Here is a 25,659-nt window from a genome sequence, read left to right on the forward strand (position 1 = left end):
ATTAGAGCGGGGCGCTTATTACGTCGAATACAGTATCTTATATTCAATGATATACAATCTACAGGGTAAGAATTGCAATATATTGTGATACAGGTATCTGTATTGTGATATGTATTGCGATATATAAGTTAACGATGCAATAAATCACAAAGATCAACGAAGCATGCCTTATTTCACGATAAAATATTGTTCTATCATGATGTCATTTCTGGAGATTCAAATGTGTGCACGCAACTTGATGACGTCGTAAATTCATAAATTGGACGATGTTATTTTTGAGAGGAAAGTGTCAAGTGAGATGTAGATAGATGTAGCTGGCTACCGTAGATGAATGCAATGGCCGAACAATCTCATTCAAAAGGGGGAGAGATATGACAATCTGTATTTGGAGAAAAGGTACATAGAAAAGATGTGAAAATTGTGAAAATATCCCGGGAATAAAAAAATGTAACCCCCCTGTTCATAAAATGGACTTGTCTGACACCGGATTGTATTCAGGGAGTCATTATTTAAATATGGGTAAATATGTTCAAAGCTTGTACATTCTATTAACATCGTCAAAGAGGGCCGTACAAAATGTTGATATCTCATATAAGACAATAAACAACTCTTTAACACCTTTATCAAGCAAGTGATATTGCTTGATAAAGGTGTTAAGATCTGCACCAAAACGTCGCACTAATTGTAATAAAGAAGTTGTTCATCCATAGAACTCGTCTTACTTCATAACACCAACTTCTAAATGCCACTCAAAGAAACTCTTGGTGCCTTTCATAGTTTGTTCTCTCTGCAGTGTTTTAATGGACAATAAACAACTCCCTCTCATCGTTTATTTCTTGAGTACTGGGAGCTAAAGTGTTTGACACGGATTGGCACTGATTGTACATGCAGATCCTATTTCTCCATACTAAAATAAATATTATGATGTCAAAGTCAACCTGGTCATTTGCAGCCAACATGAGAGAAAAATTGCTTCCACGTTTATGCTGTTTTGTCAATCAATTTCAAAAGGAAGCCTCATTTGTTGGGCTGGGACGAACACCAACTGTGTGATCCGATATGTATCACGATACCTTGCTCACGATCCGATACGTATCACGATACTTGCATGTGCACTATTCTGTGGTGCGTGAGCCATTTTTTTCATAGATAGGATGGCCAAACACCTGGCACACATGAATGAATGAATGTCTGTGTCGATTTTAGGTTACACAATACAAAAAGACCCGTTATAAATTTTACACCCAATATACCGGAGCACAGAAAAAGTATTGCAGTAAGTATCGTTTGAAAAGTGTAGTCCTACTAATTATGATTATACAAAATAAGTATAAGTGGCTGGTTGATTGACGTGCTGATTCTATAGTGAGTGAGTGAGTTGGGTTAAACGCCGCTTTTAACATTATTCCAGTTATATCGCGGCGTGTCAGCTTAATGTTGGAGGAAAGCCCGAAGTGATGCAGGTCTCAGACGTTTACCACTTCGGTGAAACCCATGAGCACAGGTATGGTGCTGACCAACCTAGAAACATAATCAAACCGGGATTCGGACCCACAATCATAGGTTTCTGGCGTGTCCAAGGGACGCAACTCTGCACAGCAAATTGCAGCGCCTTAGACGACTGCGCCCCCCGCTGATGCTATAGCTAACACCTCACTAGTCTATATTGGTCTGGACTTTATCCTTGTGTTGGACGCTGTACATCTTGTTGTACACCTTGCCAGAGAATGAGATGACTGGACTGGGTACAAGTGCTAGGCCGCCCTGACTCAAGCTGTCCTTGTAGCACTGGGCGATGTGACGGTTGCCCACCGACATCTCCTTGTGGTTTATGTACTCATCCAGCTGCAAGGGAAGACACAGGTGTACTCACACTACAGGTGTACTCACAAAACAGGTGTACTCTCACTACAGGTGTACTCACACTTCAGGTGTACTCGCAACACAAGTGTACTCACACTACAGGTGTACTCACAACACAGGTGTTCTCACATTACAGGTGTACTCACACTACAGGTGTACTCGCAACACAGGTGTTCTCACACTACAGGTGTACTCGCACTTCAGGTGTACTCACACCACCGGTGTACTTGCAACACAGGTGTTCTCACACTACAGGTGTTCTCACACTTCAGGTGTACTCGCAACACAGATGTACCCACAACACAGGTGTTCTCACACTACAGGTGTACTCGCAACACAGGTGTACTAGCAACACAGGTGTACTCGCACTTCAGGTGTACTCGCACTTCAGGTGTACTCACAACACCGGTGTACTCGCAACACAGGTGTTCTCACACTACAGGTGTACTCACACTTCAGGTGTACTCACGCTACAGGTGTACTCACACTTCAGGTGTACTCACACTACAGGTGTACTCACACTACAGGTGTACTCACAACACAGGTGTACTCACAACACACGTGTTCTCACACTACAGGTGTACTCGCAACACAGGTGTACTCGCAACACAGGTATACTCACACTACAGGTGTACTCACACCACAGTTGTACTCACACTACGTGTGTCCTCACACATCAGGTGTACTCACAACACAGGTGTACTCACACTACAGGTGTACTCACACTACAGGTGTACTCACACTTCAGGTGTACTCACAACACAGGTGTACTCACACTACAGGTGTACTCACACTTCAGGTGTACTCACAACACAGGTGTACTCACACTTCAGGTGTACTCACAACACAGGTGTACTCACACTTCAGGTGTTCGGTGTACTCACAACACAGGTGTACTCACACTACAGGTGTACTCACACTTCAGGTGTACTCACATCATAGGTGTACTCACACTACAGGTGTACTCACACTTCAGGTGTACTCACAATACAGGTGTACTCACAACACAAGTGTACTCATAATTCAGGTGAGTACAGGTGTACCCACATGACAGGTGTACTCAAACTTCAGGTGTACTAACAACACATGTGTACTCACTAGGGCTGCAACGAATACGCTATGAGGCGAATACTATTCGTATCATGAATGTAGGGTAACAAATACGAATATTTATTCACAAATACAATAATAAGTCAAGAGTTGATGTATTATTTATTATATTCTGTGAAACAATATCAAAATAAATTATTTGACATGGTTTGTTAATTGTTAATATATAATACATTTATATACTGCTCTTATACAGGTACTAGTATCTGCTCAAATGTGACAATGACCAGTGACCACATTACTGTCAAATAAATGATAAAAGAGTGTTGTCTTTGAAGAAATCTATGCATATAATATGTTCTTATGGATATTTTAAGGGTCAGTGTATGTCTAATGACCACGAATATCAAATTCAATTCATGAATGGATATGGTTCGATTCACCGAATACGCGAGTGAATCGTAACAGCCCTAGTACTCAGAAGTCAGATGTACTCATGCTACAGGTGCACTCACAACAGGTGTACGCATAACAGGTGTACTTCCAACAGGTGTACTCAACTAAGGTGTTCTCACACCACAGGTGTACTCACAATACAGGTGAACTCATGCTTCAGGTGTACTCACAACAGGTGTACTTCCAACAGGTGTTCTTATACCACAGGTGTACTCAAAATACAGGTGTACTCACAATAGGTGTACTCAACTCAGGTGTTTTCACAACACAGGTGTACTCACAAGATAGGTGTCCTCACAACAGGTGCATTCAACTCAGGTGTTCTCACACCACAGGTGTACTCACAATACAGGTGTATTCATGCTACAGGTGTACTCATAATTCAGGTATACTCAACATAGGTGTACTCACAACAAAGATGTACTCACTATTCAGGTGTGCACAGGCTACAGGTGTACTCATAATTCAGGTGTACTCATAATTCAGGTATACTTACAACAGAGGAGTACTCACAACAGGTGTACCCACAATGCAGATGTACCCACAACACAGATGTACCCACAACACAGGTGTTCTCACACTACAGGTGTACTCGCAACACAGGTGTACTAGCAACACAGGTGTACTCGCACTTCAGGTGTACTCGCACTTCAGGTGTACTCACAACACCGGTGTACTCGCAACACAGGTGTTCTCACACTACAGGTGTACTCACACTTCAGGTGTACTCACGCTACAGGTGTACTCACACTTCAGGTGTACTCACACTACAGGTGTACTCACACTACAGGTGTACTCACAACACAGGTGTACTCACAACACACGTGTTCTCACACTACAGGTGTACTCGCAACACAGGTGTACTCGCAACACAGGTATACTCACACTACAGGTGTACTCACACCACAGTTGTACTCACACTACGTGTGTCCTCACACATCAGGTGTACTCACAACACAGGTGTACTCACACTACAGGTGTACTCACACTACAGGTGTACTCACACTTCAGGTGTACTCACAACACAGGTGTACTCACACTACAGGTGTACTCACACTTCAGGTGTACTCACAACACAGGTGTACTCACACTTCAGGTGTACTCACAACACAGGTGTACTCACACTTCAGGTGTACTCACAACACAGGTGTACTCACACTTCAGGTGTTCGGTGTACTCACAACACAGGTGTACTCACACTACAGGTGTACTCACACTTCAGGTGTACTCACAACATAGGTGTACTCACACTACAGGTGTACTCACACTTCAGGTGTACTCACAATACAGGTGTACTCACAACACAAGTGTACTCATAATTCAGGTGAGTACAGGTGTACCCACATGACAGGTGTACTCAAACTTCAGGTGTACTAACAACACATGTGTACTCACTAGGGCTGCAACGAATACGCTATGAGGCGAATACTATTCGTATCATGAATGTAGGGTAACAAATACGAATATTTATTCACAAATACAATAATAAGTCAAGAGTTGATGTATTATTTATTATATTCTGTGAAACAATATCAAAATAAATTATTTGACATGGTTTGTTAATTGTTAATATATAATACATTTATATACTGCTCTTATACAGGTACTAGTATCTGCTCAAATGTGACAATGACCAGTGACCACATTACTGTCAAATAAATGATAAAAGAGTGTTGTCTTTGAAGAAATCTATGCATATAGTATGTTCTTATGGATATTTTAAGGGTCAGTGTATGTCTAATGACCACGAATATCAAATTCAATTCATGAATGGATATGGTTCGATTCACCGAATACGCGAGTGAATCGTAACAGCCCTAGTACTCAGAAGTCAGATGTACTCATGCTACAGGTGCACTCACAACAGGTGTACGCATAACAGGTGTACTTCCAACAGGTGTACTCAACTAAGGTGTTCTCACACCACAGGTGTACTCACAATACAGGTGAACTCATGCTTCAGGTGTACTCACAACAGGTGTACTTCCAACAGGTGTTCTTATACCACAGGTGTACTCAAAATACAGGTGTACTCACAATAGGTGTACTCAACTCAGGTGTTTTCACAACACAGGTGTACTCACAATACAGGTGTATTCATGCTACAGGTGTACTCATAATTCAGGTATACTCAACACAGGTGTACTCACAACAAAGATGTACTCACTATTCAGGTGTGCACAGGCTACAGGTGTACTCATAATTCAGGTGTACTCATAATTCAGGTATACTTACAACAGAGGAGTACTCACAACAGGTGTACCCACAATGCAGATGTACCCACAACACAGATGTACCCACAACACAGATGTACTCACACTACAGGTGTACTCACACAACAGGTGTACTCACACTACAGGTGTACTCACACTACAGGTGTACTCACACAAGAAGTGTACTCACAATACAGGTATACTCACAATACAGGTGTACTCACACTACAGGTGTACTTACAATTCAGGTGTACTCACACTACAGATGTATTCACAACACAGATGTACTCACACTACAGATGTACTCACACTACAGTTGTACTCACACTACAGATGTATTCACAACACAGATGTACTCACAACACAGATGTACTCACAACACAGATGTACTCACAACACAGATGTACTCACAACACAGATGTACTCACAACACAGGTGGACTCACAACACAGATGTACTCACAACACAGATGTACTCACAACACAGATGTACTCACACTACATGTGTACTCACAATTCAGGTGTACTCACACTACAGATGTACTCACACAACAGGTGTACCCACATTACAGGTGTACTCATACTACAGATGTACTCACAACACAGATGTACTTACAACACAGGTGTACTCACAATACAGGTGTACTCACACTACAGATGTACTCACACTACATGTGTACTCACAATTCAGGTGTACTCACACTACAGATGTACTCGCACAACAGGTGTACCCACATTACAGGTGTACTCACACTACAGATGTACTCACAACACAGATGTACTCACAACACAGGTGTACTCACAATACAGGTGTACTCACACTACAGATGTACTCACAACACAGATGTACTCACAACACAGATGTACTCACAACACAGGTGTACTCACAATTCAGGTGTACTCACACTACAGATGTACTCGCACAACAGGTGTACCCACATTACAGGTGTACTCACACTACAGATGTACTCACAACACAGATGTACTCACAACACAGGTGTACTCACACTACAGGTGGACTCACACTACAGATGTACTCACAATACAGATGTACTCACACTACAGGTGGACTCACAATTCAGGCAGACTGATAATACAACCAACACCTGGTGCAAGGGAAATACAAAACACAGATGACTCCTGTACTTACATCCATCCACTGGCACTTGGCGATCTCATGTTTACACGGCTTGAGGTCGTCGCTGCGGGGTCTCATCACGCACACAAAGTAGATGTCGGAGCAGCCGTAGCGGTAGTTGTGTTGGTGGCGGAAAGTCAGCACCGACTCGAAATCGCACTCTATACCCGTTTCCTCAAACACCTCTCGCTTAGCTGTCTCCCCAATGTCTTCCCCTGTTCAACAGTAACATTGACCATGTAGAGGTTTACCGAGGGAGAAACGGAATACAACATGGTGTGTGAGTGACTATGGGTTTACGCCGCCTTCAGCAATATTCCAGCAAGATTCCAGCAATATTCCAGCAATATCACGGCAGGGGACACCAGGTCTTCGGCGTGACGAGCGAACGCTTTAACCACTAAGCTACTGACCCCCCCTAACACACAAAATGGAGGTCGTGACCTCAGGAGTGGGGCTATCACAGTCACAGACTGGTTTGCTTTGACAGTTTGTTATTCACGCAACACTATATGACGTCAGTCTGTAAATAATCAAGTCTAGTCCAGACAACCCAATGATGGACATCATGAGCATCGATTTATGCAATCAGGATACAATGACATGATCAACCAAGCCTTATGCCTCACCACCTTACAACAAGCATGGGTTGCTGAAGACCAATTCTCACCTGTATCTTCAGAGGGGAAACTTGATAAAACACACAGTATATATACTCCTAGGAAACATTCTTGCTCCATGTTAAACATTCCCTTACAATGTACACTGAATAGATATTTAAAAAAACATAAAATGATTCCTGCCTGAATTTTTCAGATAAATTTGGATTATGGGTATTATTATGAAAACATGTCTACCTGGCTCAGATACCGTCTGTGTCCACCTGTCTCAGAAAACCATCTGCGTGTCTACCTGTCTGAGATACCATTTGCGTGTATCTGTCTGAGATACAGTCTGCGTGTCCACCTGTCTCAGAAAACCATCTGCGTGTCTACCTGTCTAAGATACCATTTGCGTGTCTATCTGTCTGAGATACCGTCTGCGTGTCAACCTGTCTGAGATACCGTCTGCACGTCTACCTGTCTGAGATACCATTTGCGTGTCTATCTGTCTGAGATACCGTCTGCGTGTCTACCTGTCTGGTTACCATGACATCACAATCAAATGACATCCCTAATGGCTCTGCCACTGAAGCTGTTAGCAGTCCTTTTCACAATAAGACACTGCTTATGTTACTGTCTACAAACTGAAAAGGTTTGAAAAATGAAGTTGGATGATAAATAAAATCTCACCCTCATGTATTTTGATATCAAATACATCAACACTCGTTGATTAAAGTGAAAAATCTCCTCTGCAAGCCTCAGAGTTTTCCCACTTTTATCAACTCGTGTTGATATATTTGATATCAAAGACACGCGGGTGAGATTCTCTATATGTGTTCATCTGTCCGGCATACCTTTGTCTGCGTGTCCCCCAGGAAGTTTCCAGTGAGGCCGACTCTGAAACCTCTCCTGTATTGCCAGTACCTGGTGTTTGCTGTTGACTACAAACCCTCCAACACCTGGACGAGACAAAGGATAATGTGGAAACTATTAAACTATTATAGTTTCAGAAAGAATTAATCAATCTCCATGTAAAATCATTTACTTACATATTACATTAAAATTAGGATTGAAACATGTTTCATTGAACAAACCTATACTTATTAAAAATCATAATTCTGAGGATACCATGACTAAAGAATCGCCTTGACAGGGAGGTAAATTTGTTTGTTTGTTTGTTATTTTATGCCGCACTCAGCAATATTCCAGCTATATGACGGTGGGCTGTAAATAATGGTGTCGGGACCAGACAATCTAGTGATTGATATTGCGAACAACGATCCATGTCATCAAGTTTCAAGGTAACGCTATCAACCAAGTCACCAAATCTGCCTACTTGGTCCATTTGGTCACCATCATAAGCTGGTGGGGACCTATTCTAATCCAAAATCCCCGTTTACTGGTAATTACCAGTTTTTTACTTGTAAAATTAGGCTTGGACGGGTAGTTCATGTGACTGCCAGTCTCCGTGGACCGTCAAATAAAAAACCTTTGTTGTTGAACAAAACATCAGGGATATTCATGCATGTATTTTTTTCGGAAAAAGTCAGCTTGTCTCTTATCATCCCCTTGTCTATTTTGGGTGCAAGGAAATAACATATTGCTTTGCTTCTAGGTTAAATATCATAGCAACTTAAGTCTCGAAATATTCAAAACAAAAGAGAAAATTGTGACAAAACTTTGTGTGAATGACGTGCAGATCTAACTAGTTTACTTCAGAGATGAATTGAACATGATGTTGAATAGGGTTGCGACCGGGTACGAAAACTGAACTCGAGTACCCGGCAGACAATACCCGAACCGGACTCAAGCACCCGTAGTTCAATGTTGTCCCACTTGTTTGTAATGCTTTTGCGAATAAAAGGTCATCAAACATCTATTGATCTATTCTAAGGTATTATGTTTTTTATTAAATGCCTGCATGGCTTACCTAAAACCACAAGTGACGCAGAATATCAAAAGTAAATGCTCTTGTGTTTAAAACTTAGATGCTTTTTCATGGAACTCGTCGAACTACCTGCGTAGCTGATACATATGCCACAGAGACGGCATTTGGTCTTTTTCTTTGTGTCATCAAGGGCAAAATACGCCCAAACATTTGAACGTTTGTCCGCTTTGTCGTCCATTTTGAAGTGACTCACGAGTTATCTCCCCTGAACAGGTACTCGAGTCCTGAAAATTGGACTCGAGTCCTAGGCTACCCGACCCGTTATCGGGTACTCGAGTACCCGTCGCAACCCTAATGTTAAAACTAAAAGCAGGTAATTTTCATACGGTTTCTATTAATTTTTAGAGTTTCAAAAGCCAGCGGGTATACTGCTTAATGAGCCTGACTGAGTCAGGAGTAGCAAGAGGCACCTACCAATATACTGGTTGGCATACTCAGGCAGGTTGTTGGGTTCGTCTGCAGGCAGCCACACACTCATCATCACGTACCCTGGCTGGGCATGGTGGAAGTCGAAGCCCAGCTGGGAACAGAGTCAGGGTTACATTATTGCTGTCACAGACTTCAAGACCATCACACACTCTGAAAACTACTGCATAGAGCTGGTTACTCTATTTAGATGATTCATTTGTTTGTTGTTTTTGTTGTTTAATGGCTCACTCAGAAATATTTCAGCTCTATGACGTCCGTCTGTAAATAATCTAGTCTGGACCAGACGATCCAGTGATTGACATCATGAGCATCGATCCACGCAATGGGGATACAATGACACGCATTAACCACGTCAGCGAGTCTGACCACCAGATCCCAGATCTACCCAAGATATTCACGGGTCTCTATTTATATGAACTTTGACATACTTGGTTCAGTGAAAGGCATAATTCTAACGGAACTTGAGTATAATTACTGTATTTGCATCGATGTTGAAGATTATTTCACTTGCATAGTGACATGCATGCACGTGTGTTTGGCTGCTTGTATTAGTCCACATTTATCAATCGGTTTGTGTAAGTGGAAAGTGAGTGAGTGAGTATGGTTCTACTCTGCTTTTAGCAATATTCCAGCAATATCACGGTGGGGGGGCACCAGAAATGGGCTTCACTCATTGTACCCATGTCGGGAATCGAATCCGGGTCTTCGGCTTAACGAGGGAACGCTTCAACCACTAGGCTGCCCGACCGCCCTGTAAGTGGAAAGATTCTTAAGTGTAGTGACTGTAAGCACCTGAGATTGATTTTATATCCAAAATTATCTATAAGGTTTGTTGTAGGGCTGGGACGAGTCCAACTTTACTACCCGGGTACCCACCCCCTTATTACCGGACCCTACCCGGGTACCTGCTGTAGGTCTCAAGAGACAGGTACAAAATGTCTCATTGGGAAACGTTTGACCGTATTCCTGTCAAAATGTATTTAGATACAGGTATAAAATGATCTGGTCATGCATACACTGAAGTTGACTGCAAACATATTAAGTCAGAGTCTGAAAGAAACGTGAACATTTGTCACTTATAGTGTAACCATAGAGTTCTAGATAATTTTTGCCATTTAACAATATAACCACATGACAAACCACGGTCCTGGGTAGTTCTGTACCCACCCGACCTGAGTACCCGAGTTACCCGTCCCAGCCCTATGGTGGGTGATTGTCATGACCTGAAAAGGTTGCCTCTTACAGCCAGCATAGGTTGCTGGGGACCTATTATAACTCAGAACACCCACAGGGCCACAGGGCACTGAATCACATTTGGTCGCTTCTTACAACCAGCATAGGTTGCTGGGGACCTATTATAACTCAGAACACCCACAGGGCCGGCCATAGGGCACTGAATCACATTTGGTCGCCTCTTACAACCAGCAAAGTTTGCTGGGGACCTATTCTAACGTGCAACCCCAACAGTGCACTGATTCACATTTGGTTGCCTCTTACAATTGCAACCAGCAGGGCACTGAATCACATTTGGTCGCCTCTTACAACCAGCAGGGCACTGAATCACATTTGGTCGCCTCTTACAACCAGCAGGGCACTGAATCACATTTGGTCGCCTCTTACAACCAGCAGGGAACTGAATCACATTTGGTCGCCTCTTACAACCAGCAGGGCACTGAATCACATTTGGTCGCCTCTTACAACCAGCAGGGCACTGAATCACATTTGGTTGCCTCTTACAACCAGCAGGGCACTGAATCACATTTGGTCGCCTCTTACAACCAGCAGGGCACTGAATCACATTTGGTCGCCTCTTACAACCAGCAGGGCACTGAATCACATTTGGTCGCCTCTTACAACCAGCAGGGCACTGAATCACCTTCACAAGCCTCGGCACCAGTGCTGTCTGCTGCAAGCCGATCTTAACCCACACTCCTCGGACCTTGCTATTCCTCCACTCAGTCAGGGCGGCTGCAGACAGTGAGATGAATGTACATAATCATTGATTATTGTGTGTTTGTTTGTTTGTTGTTTAATGCCACACTCGGCAATATTCGGTGGTGATTTGTAAATAATCTAGTCTGGACCAGACTATCAAGTGATTGACATCATGAGCATCAATCTATGCAATTGGGATATGATGACATGCATCAACCAAGTCAGTGGGTCTTACAACTCGATCCTGTTAGTCGCCTCTTACGACAAGCATGGGTAGCTAAAGGCTAATTTTTAGCCTGGATCTCATGGGGGACAAGCATGGGTTGAAGACCACTTCTAACCCAGATCTTCATGGGGGACAAGCATGGGTTGCTGAAGACCAATTCAAACCCGGATCGTCACAACCTAAAGATTACCATAAAGGGAAGTAACTCCTTTGTTGGCCCATAGTTTGATGCATCCAAAGTTGACCCTAAACTTTACTACTACTACATAGTCTGATAATAGTTAGAGTGATATCATGGCGGGGACACCAGAAATGGGCTCCACACATTGTCCCCATGTCAGGAATCGAACCCGGGTCTTCAGCGTGATGAGCGAACGCTTTAACCACTAGGCTACCCGACCGCCCCGATAGTAGTTTGAAGATTGTTTGGTGAGATAAAGAAATCACTTTGCTAGTTTTCCAACATAATATTGAATTGCCATTGGTGTTGGGATCGGATCATGGATTGACGTTATAATCACCTTCAAGATTCTGGATCAACTCTTCATCACTGGCAAAGGTTTGATCACTGACACTAAACGTGATGCTATTGAACCTGCAAAGAGTAAAAAAGAGTATCTTAATAAAAGGTCAGTCAGGTGAGACAAAACTTAGTCTGGCCTGAGAGAGGGGTATACACTGAATCACATTCTCAACAGACACATAATTAATCAACAGAGATCTCTACAACTGTTGTGTTTTAGAGTGAGTGAGTGAGTGAGTGAGTGAGTGAGTGGGTGGGTGGGTGGGTGGGTGGGTGGGTGGGTGGGTGGGTGAGTGAGTGAGTGAGTGAGTGAGTGAGTGAGTGAGTGAGTGAGTGAGTGAGTGAGTGAGTGAGTGAGTGAGTGAGTGAGGTTTCACGCCGCTTTTAGCAATATTTCAGCAATATCATGGCGGGGGACACCAGAAATGGGCTTCACACATTGTTCCCATGTCGGGAATCGAACCCGGGTTTTCGGCTTGATGAGCCAATGCTTAAACCACTACCAGACCGACCCCTGCTGTTTAAGAAATAAGAATAGGGAATATTTTCCTCCACAATGGTTGGTTGGTTGGTTAGTTTGTTGTTTAACGCAGCACTCAGCAATATTACAGCCATATGACGGCGGTCTGTAAATAATCGAGTCTGGACCAGACAATCTAGTGATTGACATCATGAGTATTGATCCACACAATTGGGATAGATGACATGATTCTTTTTGCGGTGAATATATAAGAATTGGGTGTTCCTGAAATTTCTTTGAGTGAGTGAGTGAGTTGGGTATAACGCCCCTTTTAACAGTATTCCAGTTATTTCATGGCGTGTCAGCTTAATGTGGGAGGAAAGCCCGAAGTGATGCAGGTCTCAGACGTTTACCACTTCGGTGAAACCCACGAGCACGGGTATGGTGCTGACAAACCTAGAAACATAATCGGGGCGAACCGGGATTCGAACCCATAATTCTGGCGTGCCCAAGGGACGCAACTCTGCACAGCAAATCGCGGCGCCATAGAAGACTGGGCCACCCGTGCCCCCTCCTTTTAGTAGATATACGACAATCACAAAATGGTGGTTCTTCTATTTTACATGCATTAATAGATATTGTTGTAACCAGATACTTACCTGTCTCTCTTAGCAACAAATTTGTCCGCCATTTTGTTGTTTACAGTTGTATTGAAAGACATCAACTCATATTACTCATATTTTCCTGCCTGAAATTGACATTCACATATTTAAGGTTTATAACCACACATAAATATATACCATTATCAGCTCTTGGAATAAAACAAACATGAACTATCTTGTACTATCATCAAACACAATTACTGCTGATTTGACACTGCACTTGCCATTTGAATGGCATTTCAACAAGTTCCACTGCCACATTTAACCCTCATGGTGCCTGGCCGTCAGCTGGCTTTGTACACCGCTCAGTGCCGCACTGCGATGACATCGCAGTTTCAAAAACGTAAACCTTGTATCAACAGTGTTACAACGTTATTTCTTTACACAGTGTAACCAATTTGTATAACATGCAACTCCCATTGATTGTCTTTCCAACAGTATCTAAAGTGAACACATCCAAAAGATCTATGCAGTGCCTTGTCATCGATAAAAGTTCTGGTAATGTAAGTTCCCTACTTTTCTACATTAACCGTAATATGGAAGCACCCAATTATGACAAGAAAAGTCATTAATTGCCCTTGTTTGAAATCTAAATGTCAAAAAATTCATATCATTGGAGTGAGTGAGTGAGTTAATGCTTTACGTCACATTGGCAATATTTCAGCCATATCGTGACGACCATATCATTGGAAAGTACATCCTAACGGCGATAGACATATGACATTTATGTTGGAGTACACATTCAATGAAAATTGTCCATGATTTATATTTATCGATAAAAAATCCTGATGAAACTGTCAGTGTTTCTGATGTCAAAACAAAACTGACGGAAGTGGTCGTGATTAGTTCATACACAGAAAAAGGTTGAGAAGCGTGGTAACCATGGTAACCACTTTATTTATCTCACCATATTTCGCAATACGTAGCACTGTATAAAATATGAGTTACACAATGTTAAAGCCGGGATGATTAGGGTGATGATGGTTATAACTTTGATTCTGTGCACTCAGTGTTTGACATCTTAATCCACAGTTGAAAAGGGGCTAAGAGGGTGTGAAAAGTGAGGGACCATATATGGTCCCTTGGCACCAAGAGGGTTAAAGGTGCACGTGCCAAGATAATAAAAGATGTCTCAGGATTCATGGATACATTTTCTAGACGATTGTAAATATTACCAAAACAATTTTGGTTTGGTAGTCTTGTTGAAAACATATCACAACACAATTTAGTCAATTGTTTTTTTTATATGTTTTCAGGTTTGTCATGCTATAAAGTGGGGTGTAAGTGCACAGCCTTGCACCTCCCACTCTTTGGATCTAGGAATGCATGCAGGAATGTCGCAACCTCTGTCCAGATGTACAAACACCTGATACTGTTTAGGCTTGCTATTTCAAACCATGAATTATCCACACATGTCAACGACCAAGTTCACATTCAATCCCAAGGGCTCAAAATTGTTTGTCAATATGATGTGAACGTTGAGCTACTCTTCTTTTGTCTTTTCTATTTCTTGCTTAAACGCTTTCTTCATTTCGAGTCTTTCATTTGTCTTCTTCTTTTTCTGTGATCTTCGCTTCATCTCCTCCCTGCGCTGCATCATCTGGAAGCTGTTTTCTCCGTTCATCCGCAGATCTAGTTTGTCTCGTAGTTTCAGCCGGGCTGTCCGTCTGTTGGTGTCCAGCGATCGGGATTCATGGCTCTATGATTGAAAGAAGTGTGTGAGTGGTTTGTGTTTAACACCGTTTTTAACAGTACTGTATTCGACATAATAAGCGCCAAGGGCGCTCTCAAAATTAGAAATAGGGTTGATTGAGTGGTTGGTTGGTTTGTTGTTTAACGCCGCACTCAGCAATATTCCAGCTAAATGAAGGTGGTCTGTAAATAATCGAGTCTGGACCAGACAATCCAGTGATTGACATCATGAGCATCGGTCGACGCAATTGGGATACGATGACATGCATCAACCAAGTCAGCGAATCTGGCCACCCGATCCCATTAGTCGCCTTTTATGGCAAGCATGGGTTGCTGAAGACCTATTTATTCTACCACGGATCTTCATAGGTCAAAATAGTAATCACATTTATATAATGTCTAATTTAATGATTAATTTCCCAATTTGCCTGCACTGAGTTTGGAATCCCAGACAAATCCCCACATCCACCAGTATGGTTCTCAATTTACATGATATAGACCTCTGCCCTCACCTTCACAACAATCCCGGTCGGCAGGTGTTTGAGCACCACACAGTTGGCTGTCTTGTTGACTGCCTGTCCCCCCGGCCCACTACCCCGGACATGCTGCTCCTCCAACTCGTCCTCGTCCACAACAGGATAGCAGTAATCCTTTTGGGACACATAGCTTCTTAAAGGCACACCCACAGACCACAGCTTCTGAAAGTTTTCTCTGCTTTGCAAACACCACCTGTTTTGTTCCTCTGTTCTGGAAACCTGTTGAGAGGGCCCCCTTAAGGTTGACAGGTGAGATGTGAGGGATCTTTCTTGAGATGACACTATTGCGAGTTTCTTCAGCATCCACTGTGTTGATGTGGGGAGGAGGAAGGGGTGTATAAGCCTGAGATGTACTTGGCGTGCTACTGACATGGTATGGAAGATGTGCATACTTATTGATATTACTTACTTGATTCCTAAACAGTCGATAGAACCTGAAACAAAGTGGACAAATAATCAGTGGGTGTAGTTATATGGTGAGTGAGTGAGTGAGTGAGTGAGTGAGTGGGTGAGTGAGTGAGTGAGTGAGTGGGTTTTGGGCAAGTGAGTGAGTGAGTGAATGTTTTTTGTTTGTTGTTTAACTCCACATACAGCAATATTCCAGCTATATGACGGCGGTCTGTAAATAATGGAGTCGGGACCAGACAATCCAGTGAATGACTTCATGAGCATCAATCCACCTGATCCCATTAGCCGCCTCTTTACAGCAAGCAGGGGTTGTTGAAGATCTATTATACCCTGCATCTTGAGTGAGTGCATGAGTGAGTGCATGAGTGAGTGCATGAGTGAGTGAGTGAGTGAGTGAGTGAGTGAGTGAGTGAGTGAGTAGAATCGAACCCTGTTGAATTGAGTTGTATTCAATAATATGGAATCCAGGAATGTTTCATTCCGATTGATTATTCATTTTTTACAAAGCATTGATACATTGTATACTCAAAATCATGAAATTAATCCATCACCAAAGTAATGTGAGTGCTGACCCCTTATCTAAAATGTGTCAAGAAATGAATGAGACCAATAGGTTGCTGGGGGCCATTTCAATCTCATTAAAATCAGATCTTAGTTCTCGCTACTGCTAAACAAAGATCTGAGGACATCCCATTACGGGTCATGTCAGACTGAACTTTTGCGAACTTTGACCGACCAATGGAATAACTAACAAGAAGTTAGCAATAGCCAATCAGAAGGCAGCTTAATCAAGCTTAACTGCACGAGTTTCAAACTGTCTTTTACGCTTCGAAACATATATTGACATATTATCGATTAAAAAATTCAAAACGGAACAAAAAAACATTCTAGAATTGGCTAATAGATAGTTTATAGTGTGTGAATACAGACATAAAGCCCATAACTGTCGTTCGGAACAACCTGTGTGTTTTTTTTCGAGGTTGCACGATAAAACATCACATTCCAACTGTCACTTTCATGATCTGCTAAACGATGCTCTAATTGGTCGGATGAAAGGTCGATCTGACATGACCCGTGTAGCGGCCATAAAATTTCCGAGTACCTTGATGGGATTCGAACCACGGACCTTCTGATCCGGGGTCGGACGCCTTGTCCACATGACCAAAGAGGTTAACCCCGTCAGCAAGCTGACAAGGCAAGGATGTCATCTGTGGGATGACTCCACGCCCTGCTACAGCCGCAATGGGATGTCTTCAGATTTTTGTTTAGAGGTAGCGAAAACTAAGATCTGATTTTAATGAGATTGTGGGCCATTTGTTACCCAGAATCCCCACAGGTCCACTGGACCCGCGAAGATCCAGGGTAGAATAGGTCTTCAGCAACCCATACTTGCCGTAAAAGGCGACTATGCTTGTCGTAAAAGGCGACTAACCGTATCGGGTGGTCAGGCTCGCTGACTTGGTTGATGCATGTCATCGATCCCAATTGCGTGGATCGATGCTCATGATATCAATCACTGGATTGTCTGGTCCAGAGTGGATTATTTACAGACCGCCGTCATATACCTGGAATATTGCTGAGTGCGGCGTTAAACAACAAACCAACCAACCAACCAACAGGTGTACTGAAGGGCTATGACAGTCATAACCCTAATTCTCTTTCACTCACAATAGTTGTAACACGAAGATCTTAATAATTGAATACAGGCGAAATAGCAGTACAAAGAGTAAGAGGTGATCAAGCCAACATACACTTATCATGCTTATATATTAGACAGGCCCTGTACGATGTTTACAAAAGGTCTGTGTTGTTATCTGTATTTTAAACTCATCATGTATATTGTGATTTTTGTCAAGATGACCTGTTACACCACTAAAATTAATATTATGCAATCTTGGGAAAAGTAGACTCTCAGTTTCTGAATTCATGAAAAATAAAGTGTTGTCACTGAGTGGTGCCAACTTTAAACTATACATAGCTGGCATTTGAATGTCTGTTTCAGTGCTACTGACATTTAATCTCATATTTGAAAAAAACCCCAATGTTCTATGTGTACCTGTTTCAGCTCAGGGAGATTTCCAACAGGAAGTAGAATTACACGCAAGCAAGCGGAACGTTTTCAAAGTCGTAAAAATAATAAACTCTCTTTCTTAATATCACATTTGATTAAATGTAATGATATCAAATGTTTATGAAAAAAGAGACACCATCGTAAGAAGATCCACAAGATATATATTCCATACACAATATTTATATCTTACGACACCCAAGCTCGCTTCTTACTCTAGCGACCCCCGCCGCTTCGGTGCGCAAGTATCAACAGGAAACGAAAATCTGAACTTTGTTGACGAAAGGTCCGTGTGAAACCGCACGAATATTTAACTAGTTACCGGAATTAGACAAGGGCCTTGACTGGTCGTAGGACATCCTTGCCGTAAGTGTTATTTACACATAATTCTATTGCGTGTTATTACAGCAAAATAAACTATTGCGTTGAAACAATGTCCAAATCAGATTCTTCATTCACGACAGTGTCAGTAAGAAGGCGAAAACACTATGAGGATTAGGGGACAGGGTAGATAAGCATGTTTAGATGCTTGTTACATTATTGATAAATGCATATGCAAAAGTGAATCGTCTTTGTTGATAGTTATTAGCTTGTGTGTATTTTGAAATATTCTACAGTTACAATTCATGTTAGGCTTGTAGCGAAGTTTGTTTATCTTGTTAGTCCCTTGTGTCAGACGTCCTAATCTCGATCAATCTCTGCAAGTGGGCCACAGATCTCCTTCATAAGACCACTTCTAAGGGAGATTATTTTCCGAGGTATTGATTTATTTGCTTGACTGTAGCTAGGTATTTGAGAGGAATTTCAGACTGAGGTTAATGGTTAACAAGGTGTTTCATTTACAGTGAATTACTTCATGTATCACTGATATATAGACCCCCAAAGTCATGACCATGCTTGTACACAACCTTTAAGCTGTACTGATATACTCTAGTTCCTTCCTGTGTGCCCTGATAATGATGGTTTACATTAATTTTCTCTTACAAACTGTAGTATCTTCATGGCGATTAAGAGACATATTCCGACATATTTTGTTGTGGTTACAACTTACAGTTTTACTGTTACAAATTTACTCAGCAGGATACATGATAACCATGGAGTCATGAGGGTTGGAATTTGTGGAGTTATTATTTGAATCAAAACTTTAACTTTATTTAATAACATTTGGGTTCATGACAACGACCCTTTTGCCATTGTGTTCGCTTTCAAGATTAATTTTTTGACCCATGAACATGATGAAGATCCGAGGTAGAATAGGTTTTCAGCAACCCATTCTTGCCGTAAAAGGCATCTATGCTTGTCGTAAGAGGTGTCTTATGGGATCGGCTGGTCAGGTTCGCTGACTTGGCTGATGCATGTCATTGTATCCCAATTATGTAGATCGATGCTCATGGTGTCAGTCACTGGATTGTCTGGTCCAGAATCAATGATAAATTTACAGGCTGCCATCATATAACTAGAATATTGCTGGGTGTGACATTAAACAACAGACAAAGAAACAAATCAAGACTTATTTCTATTCCATGACTTTCAATACCCATGAGTATGGTGTAAATCATGTTTGGGCATTACATGCAGATTTAATCATGGTCTCAGTCCCAATGAACCCTGTAGTAAGCAAGGTATGGTGTCTTCGCTCTCCGTGCTCGTGGCCCATCTATCGTCCCTGCATAAAAAAATATATTATTGATGTACAAAATGTAGTCATTGCAAAAAAAATCATTCAGTTGAAAGTTGATTTTATGAAACACATTTGATCAATTTGCATGATTGGGAAATATCTGCTTTTTCTACTTTTTTTCCTACAAGTTTATGTATACATGTTGTCAATGGTTTTAGCAAAGGTTTTAACTATCTAAAATCACTGCTTGTACATGTTGTATGGACTTCGTGATACTCGTCTTTAAAGTGTCAGCTTTGTACATGTTGAAAATTCATCATGTTCATCGGATGTGATTAAATCATTTTATCATTGTATACTCCCCAGGGAGCTGAGAATGAAAATCGAGTGCTCACTGATCCATTGACTGGGGTAATAATGTAAGCGCCACGGGCTGGTATGGAGTTTGGTACCATACAAATTATTATTATTATTATCATTAGTAAAAAGTTTATATAATCATGATAATGACTCAGTCTCATCTTGTCATCATAAACATAACTGTTTTCAGTGGTATTTTTAACAGTATATATCATGATCATGTTTACTTCATTTTAGGATAATGGATGATTCGGAGTCCGGCAGTCCTACTGCAGATGATGGCACATCCACCGTCAGAGATGAAGATCTCAAAGATGGGGATAACTCTGGGACAGGTGGAGTTGTGCCCCTTGAGAGGCCAGTGACACCAGGTCAGGATGCGGAAGCCCAATCAAACACTGTCAATGTCATACCTCACGATACGGAAGGTGGTCAGGATAATGTGCAACAAAGAGCAGACAATGTTGCAGAGGCTGTGAGACAGGATGAAAATGGTGAGGGTCCACCGACAGAGCCTGTTGCAGCTGAAGCTGCTGCTGGTTCTCCCAAACCAGATCAGGATGCAGACGAGGCAAAGAAAATACCTGATACACCTGCAGAGAAACCTCAGGTGGTGTCAGGAGAAGATGGGGAGCCAGACCACAGAGAATCAGAGACTGGTGTTATTAACTGTAATGCTCCTACTGCAAGTATGACACTTGAAGAACACAGGGAAGACGTTGCAGACACTTCTGCACAGTCTGAAGGCCCTAAGCCTGCTTCAAACTTTTCATCACCTGAGACCAAAGTGTCGGCTGTCATGAGTGACCCTGGTGATTCATTTGGATCGCAGCATTTTGATACTGGTAGAGAAAGTGAAGAAGAGCCAGATGGTAGGGAGAGAGATGGTTTAGAGAACAGCGAAGAAGCAAGGGTTGTTGTGAAGGAGGTTCTCAGCAAAGCACTCATGATCAACAGTGATAGTGACACATCTCTAAAGTCTGACTCTGGGTTTGTTCCAGCAGACAAGTCGGCTGCTGATGGTGCAGCAGCACTGTCAGTTGGAGAAGGGAAGGATGGGGATGGGGATACTGACTCCAAGGGTCCTGCTGATTTATCTGCCGATAAGCATTTGATGCAGGCAGATTCGAGTGATGAGGAAAGATTGTTGGATGTAGATCAAGATGGTAGTAAACGTCCACCAGAACTAGAGGAGGATCATCTTTTTCTTCATGTCGAACAAAACCATGACTTTGACGAAAGCAGTCCTGAAGCTGAGCGGGTCATTGAGCCTCAGACAAAGGAAGCTGAGGATGAAGGAGATGATGAAGCTGAAGGCGATGATGATGATGATGACGATGATGATGGTGTTAAGGTTGTGTGTGTTGGGGAAGGTTCTCAACATCCGGAATACCCTATGAATTATGGCAACTACAAAGTGTGCAGACAGGTTTCACCTGGAGTCAAGGAGTGTTTGATATTAGAGACTGGAGAACATATCAAGTATGACAAAAAGAAAAGAAAATGGACCTGTTCAGAATCCCCATCCGCTTCACCAAGAAGATCAGATGATGAGAGTGCACGTCGGTCACTAAGTGAAAGCTCAGGGGGATCTCCCAAGTCTGACAATGAAGGGGAGAGAAAGGCTTTCAAGATAGTGAAAACTCCACCTGCAATGAAAGGCACTGTGTTTATGAGCCTAAAGCTTGGAGATTTTGATGGTGCAAATGGGCAGGTGGATGCAGAGAGGAGTGAGGTGCATGATGAAGGGAGACAACTAGTACATCAGCCAGACATCAAGGATGAAGAACAGGAACAAGATAAGGTCGGTGGGGCAGGTCAGGAGGTTCAGGATGACACTCGAGAAGGTTCCGGTGCTGAGGCAGAGCAGATATCGGATGTTCTTGAAACCTCCCCTGAGGAAGTTCAATCTGGGAGGAAGGTTAGTGAAGGAGTGGAGCTTCAAGAGTCCTTTCTGTCTGAGGTTCCTGGCAATGGCATTCTGAAGAGCAGAGAGGAACAGGAGTTGCCACCTAGTAGACCCAGCAATGCTGGAAGCCCTGCATCTCTGGGTAAACCTCCAATGTCTCCACGGATGAGGCCCAGCTATGAACAGAGAGATCTTGCGTACAGGTCCCCACCGAGGCGGAGGGAGGAGGTTGATGGGAGACGCTATGAGAGTGTTGATCAGAGTCGAGAATCATACACGACTGATTATGGGAATAGCATCAATGGTAGTTATATTACTGGACGACTTCGACCACATGACCAATACCACTCTCTGCCAACTCATGATCTATCAAGAGCTGACCACAGACATCTGTATCAGTCTGAAGTTGTCACATCCCCACCCAGCTCCGGCCCAGTACCAGGATATAATACACTGAAAGATCAACAGGTTAGTGAGAGTTTGTTTCAATAATTTTGATAAAGTCAACATTGTTTTCAGCATGTTCAGCTTATTTGAAAGTAAAGTTGCCAAGGATGTGACTGAATGAGTGAGTATGCTTTTATGCTGAGCATTTTAGCAATATTCAAGCAATATAACGGCAGGGAACACCAGAAATGGGCTTTGCACACTGTTGCCTTGGGGTAGTCAAAGCTGAACCTTAGGCGTGATGATCAGATTCTTTAACCACTAGACTGCCCCATAACCATGATCTCATGGGCATGCTTGATCATGTTGATTTGAACATGATCGACAGTGACAGTGTTTTGGCTATGTTCAACTTTGTTGATATAGTTCATGCGTTGTACCAAGGTTATGAGTGAGTGAGTATGGTTTTATCAATATTCCAGCAATATCATGGCGTGGGACACCAGAAATGTACCCATGTGGGGAATCGAACCCGGGTCTTCGGCGTGACGAGCGAACGCTTTAACCACTAGGCTGCCCCACCAAGGTTATGACAGTCAGCAATGTAATATTGGGTTGTCAGCGTCACTGATATGGTTGATGCAAGTTGTTGTATCCCAATTGTGTTGATCGATGTTCGTGATGTCAATCACTGGATTGTCTTGCCCAGAATATTCATAACATTCCAAATTACATGATTACATTACCAGTCTGTGATCCCTGTGAACATCAAGGATGGTTCAGCGATCCATGCTTGTCGAAAGAGGTTACTAACAGGATTGATGGTCAGGCTCGCTGACTTGGTTGATGCATGTCATGGTATCCCATTTGCGCAGATCGATGCTCATGATGTCAATCACTGGTTTGTCTTGCCAGACATTATTTACAGACCGCTGTCATATGGCTGGAATATTGCTGAGTGCGGCATTAAACAAACAAAAAATAGTCTGCAACTTAAGCCACAAGTCTGAAACCGGAGTGTAGTAAAATGCTGTTTGATCTTGTACAGGTTGTTATGTTAGTTGACCGCCTCTGTGGTCTAGTGGTAGAGTGTCTGCCCGGAGAGCGGAAGGTCCGGGGTTTGATCCCCGGCGGCGTCATACCAAAAGACGTTAAAAGATGGTACTTGTTGTTACCCTGTCTGGCGCTCGGCATTAAGGGGCTAAAACAAGGGCTTGTCAGCTCGGAGTCAGTATACTGTGTCTGAGCATGCTGAGTGGGATATTCATGTTAAACTGCAGCATGGTATCTCAGTGAGCTAGCACTATAAATCGGCATCAGTCCGGACTAGTACAAGCAGCCACACAAACACACACACGTACATGCACGTCGCTATATAAGTGCAATAATCTTGGACGCGACGTTAAACCCCATTTCACCTCACCAGTTATGTTCGTTAATTAAACTCCATATGGTAACACTAAATTGCACTGAAAATGTTACAAAGAGCATGAAGAGCCAAGTTTGGGATTCAAAAGTTTTTGGCACATTCTGTATTACCATGATTACATGTATATTTTCTCCAAGACGTTGGTTTTGTCATGTTGTTAGCAGAACAAAACTTTATTTACACTCAGCATGCTCAGGCCGGGATACACATGATACAAACAGGATATACATATGATGGCAGGATGGTTTACATGGAAGATTTTACTGTTTTCACTCTTTTTTTATGACACTTATTTTTCTACAAAAAAAAAGTTCTTTTAGTTTTTTGAACAAATTTGGGTTTGTAGCATATGATATTAGAACCTATATTTTCAGTTGGTGTTTAAAAAAAGGACAAAGGGAAATATAATAATGGAATTCATCACCAACATCGCTCATGTTTGCACATTCGTTCATGGTCAGGATGGTAGTTTCATCTGCATGGACATCTTTAGAACCTGGAAGCTACTTCTCCCCCACTTGATAACCGCTAACCGTGCTGATCTTGTATGTATGTATTTCTTCAGGTGTCCTGGCTGAAGATGTTCAAGGTGCTGGAGGACCAGCACAGGACACAGCTCCAGTCCCAGTACTCGGAGCACCAGCGCCTCATCCAGGACATCCAGGACCAGATGGAGAGGGAGCTGCACAAGCAGCAGTCGGCCATCCAGCACCGCCTCCACTCACACCGGGAGCTGCTCCGGGATGCCTCACCCCTGGCTGACCGAGTCCTCAGTGACCTAGCCACTGACCAGTACAGGTAGGGAGGATCTTTGTTGATGGAGCCTGTCCTTGACATTGGCACACCGAGCTGAAAAATGTAAGATTTTTGACACATTATCTAGACTCACTCTGGCATGTGCACTGGGATTCCTAAGTGATCTTGCCACTGACTAAGGGATGAGGTCTGCGCCAATTTGTTTTGTGTCATCTTGGCAGTATTTGTGTTGTGCATTATTTTCAGTAGATATTCTGTTAGTTTATGGACTAGTATCAGCTGATCATACTAGACCAGAAGAAATTGTACTCTGCTTGAGTTTAGGAATAGTGGCTGTGTCGAAAACTGTGTATGGTGCATATTTGTTGATGGCTTACTTGACTTGACACCGGTTGGGGGGCGGTCGGGTAGCCTAGTGGTTAAAGCGTTCGCTCGTCACGCCTAAGACCCAGGTTCGATTCCCGACATGGGTACAATGTGTGAAGCCCATTTCTGGTGTCCCCCACCGTGATATTGCTGGAATATTGCTGAAAGCGGCGTAAAACCATACTCACTCACTCTCACTGACACATGTTGCTGTCCCAATTCTCTGGACTCCCTCTGGGAGTTGCCCAGGCATGCCTTGCCCCTGGTTGGGTCCTCGGTAGACCGGACACTAAACATGACAGGTGGGGAGGATCTTTGTTGCTGGTGTTAGCTTGACATAGGCACACATAACATAATAGGTACAGCAGATGATGATTTCTTGACCATTGCCGACCTTGTCTTCAGTGGTCAAGCCACTGACCAATACATGTACGGAGCATGCCCTAGACACGGCGCACCTACCTATCATTCATTGGGTTTCATGGGACACATTAGCACATGTCTTGGTTGTTGACAAAATTGTAAGATTTCTTTGGATAAAGTATATAAATCCGAGATCTGTCCCCCCCCCCCCCCCACTTCCACAATGCGATTGTAGCGCTAAGGTGATAGGACATGGTTTA

At 42.7% G+C, this 25,659-nt stretch overlaps 3 protein-coding genes across 4 annotated transcripts in view; 1 reads left to right on the plus strand and 2 right to left on the minus strand.

Moving 5' to 3' along the window:
• Positions 1-694: 694 nt before the first annotated feature.
• Positions 695-14,813, minus strand: LOC124145776 (nudix hydrolase 8-like). 2 transcript variants are annotated; one of them, XM_048401256.1, is made up of 8 exons: positions 14,680-14,813; positions 13,502-13,590; positions 12,381-12,454; positions 11,575-11,666; positions 9,684-9,789; positions 8,176-8,280; positions 6,732-6,934; positions 695-1,845 (listed from the first exon to the last, which is right to left on the minus strand). In XM_048401256.1, exons 2-8 carry the CDS (start codon positions 13,561-13,563, stop codon positions 1,657-1,659), a joined length of 831 nt encoding a protein of 276 aa, XP_048257213.1. In that variant the 5' UTR covers positions 13,564-13,590; positions 14,680-14,813; the 3' UTR covers positions 695-1,656. The 2 variants fall into 2 exon arrangements, with proteins under 2 accessions (XP_048257213.1, XP_048257212.1); XM_048401255.1 differs by lacking the exon at positions 14,680-14,813 and having other exon boundaries at positions 13,502-14,588.
• Positions 14,729-18,250, minus strand: LOC125382925 (mitochondrial translation release factor in rescue-like). Its single transcript, XM_048401257.1, has 3 exons — positions 18,197-18,250; positions 15,709-16,166; positions 14,729-15,203 (listed from the first exon to the last, which is right to left on the minus strand). Exons 2-3 carry the CDS (start codon positions 16,120-16,122, stop codon positions 14,988-14,990), a joined length of 630 nt encoding a protein of 209 aa, XP_048257214.1. The 5' UTR covers positions 16,123-16,166; positions 18,197-18,250; the 3' UTR covers positions 14,729-14,987.
• Positions 18,251-18,446: 196 nt separating this feature from the next.
• LOC124117338 overlaps positions 18,447-25,659 on the plus strand; it is a 31,742-nt gene continuing 24,529 nt past the window's right edge. The window contains exons 1-3 of the mRNA XM_046479155.2: positions 18,447-18,574; positions 20,427-22,566; positions 24,480-24,712. Coding sequence (XP_046335111.2) covers positions 20,431-22,566; positions 24,480-24,712 — 2,369 coding nt within the window. The 5' untranslated portion in view covers positions 18,447-18,574; positions 20,427-20,430. The remainder of the gene's footprint in view (positions 18,575-20,426; positions 22,567-24,479; positions 24,713-25,659) is intronic.

This window comes from Haliotis rufescens, unplaced genomic scaffold (genome assembly GCF_023055435.1).
Source record: "Haliotis rufescens isolate VD_foot unplaced genomic scaffold, xgHalRufe1.0.p SCAF_21, whole genome shotgun sequence".
Lineage (NCBI taxonomy): Eukaryota > Metazoa > Mollusca > Gastropoda > Lepetellida > Haliotidae > Haliotis > Haliotis rufescens.

Excerpts from the sequence above, each read along its gene's own strand:
- LOC124145776 (XM_048401256.1), bottom strand. The coding sequence starts at position 13,563 with ATGTCTTTCAATACAACTGTAAACAACAAAATGGCGGACAAATTTGTT. Across the intron at positions 8,281-9,683 it reads GTATGCCAACCAGTATATTG|GTGTTGGAGGGTTTGTAGTC; the intron begins GTAGGTGCCTCT and ends TGTCTCGTCCAG. Across the intron at positions 6,935-8,175 it reads TGGGGGACACGCAGACAAAG|GGGAAGACATTGGGGAGACA; the intron begins GTATGCCGGACA and ends ACTGTTGAACAG.
- LOC125382925 (XM_048401257.1), bottom strand. The coding sequence starts at position 16,122 with ATGCACATCTTCCATACCATGTCAGTAGCACGCCAAGTACATCTCAGG. Across the intron at positions 15,204-15,708 it reads CGACCGGGATTGTTGTGAAG|AGCCATGAATCCCGATCGCT; the intron begins GTGAGGGCAGAG and ends TTTCAATCATAG.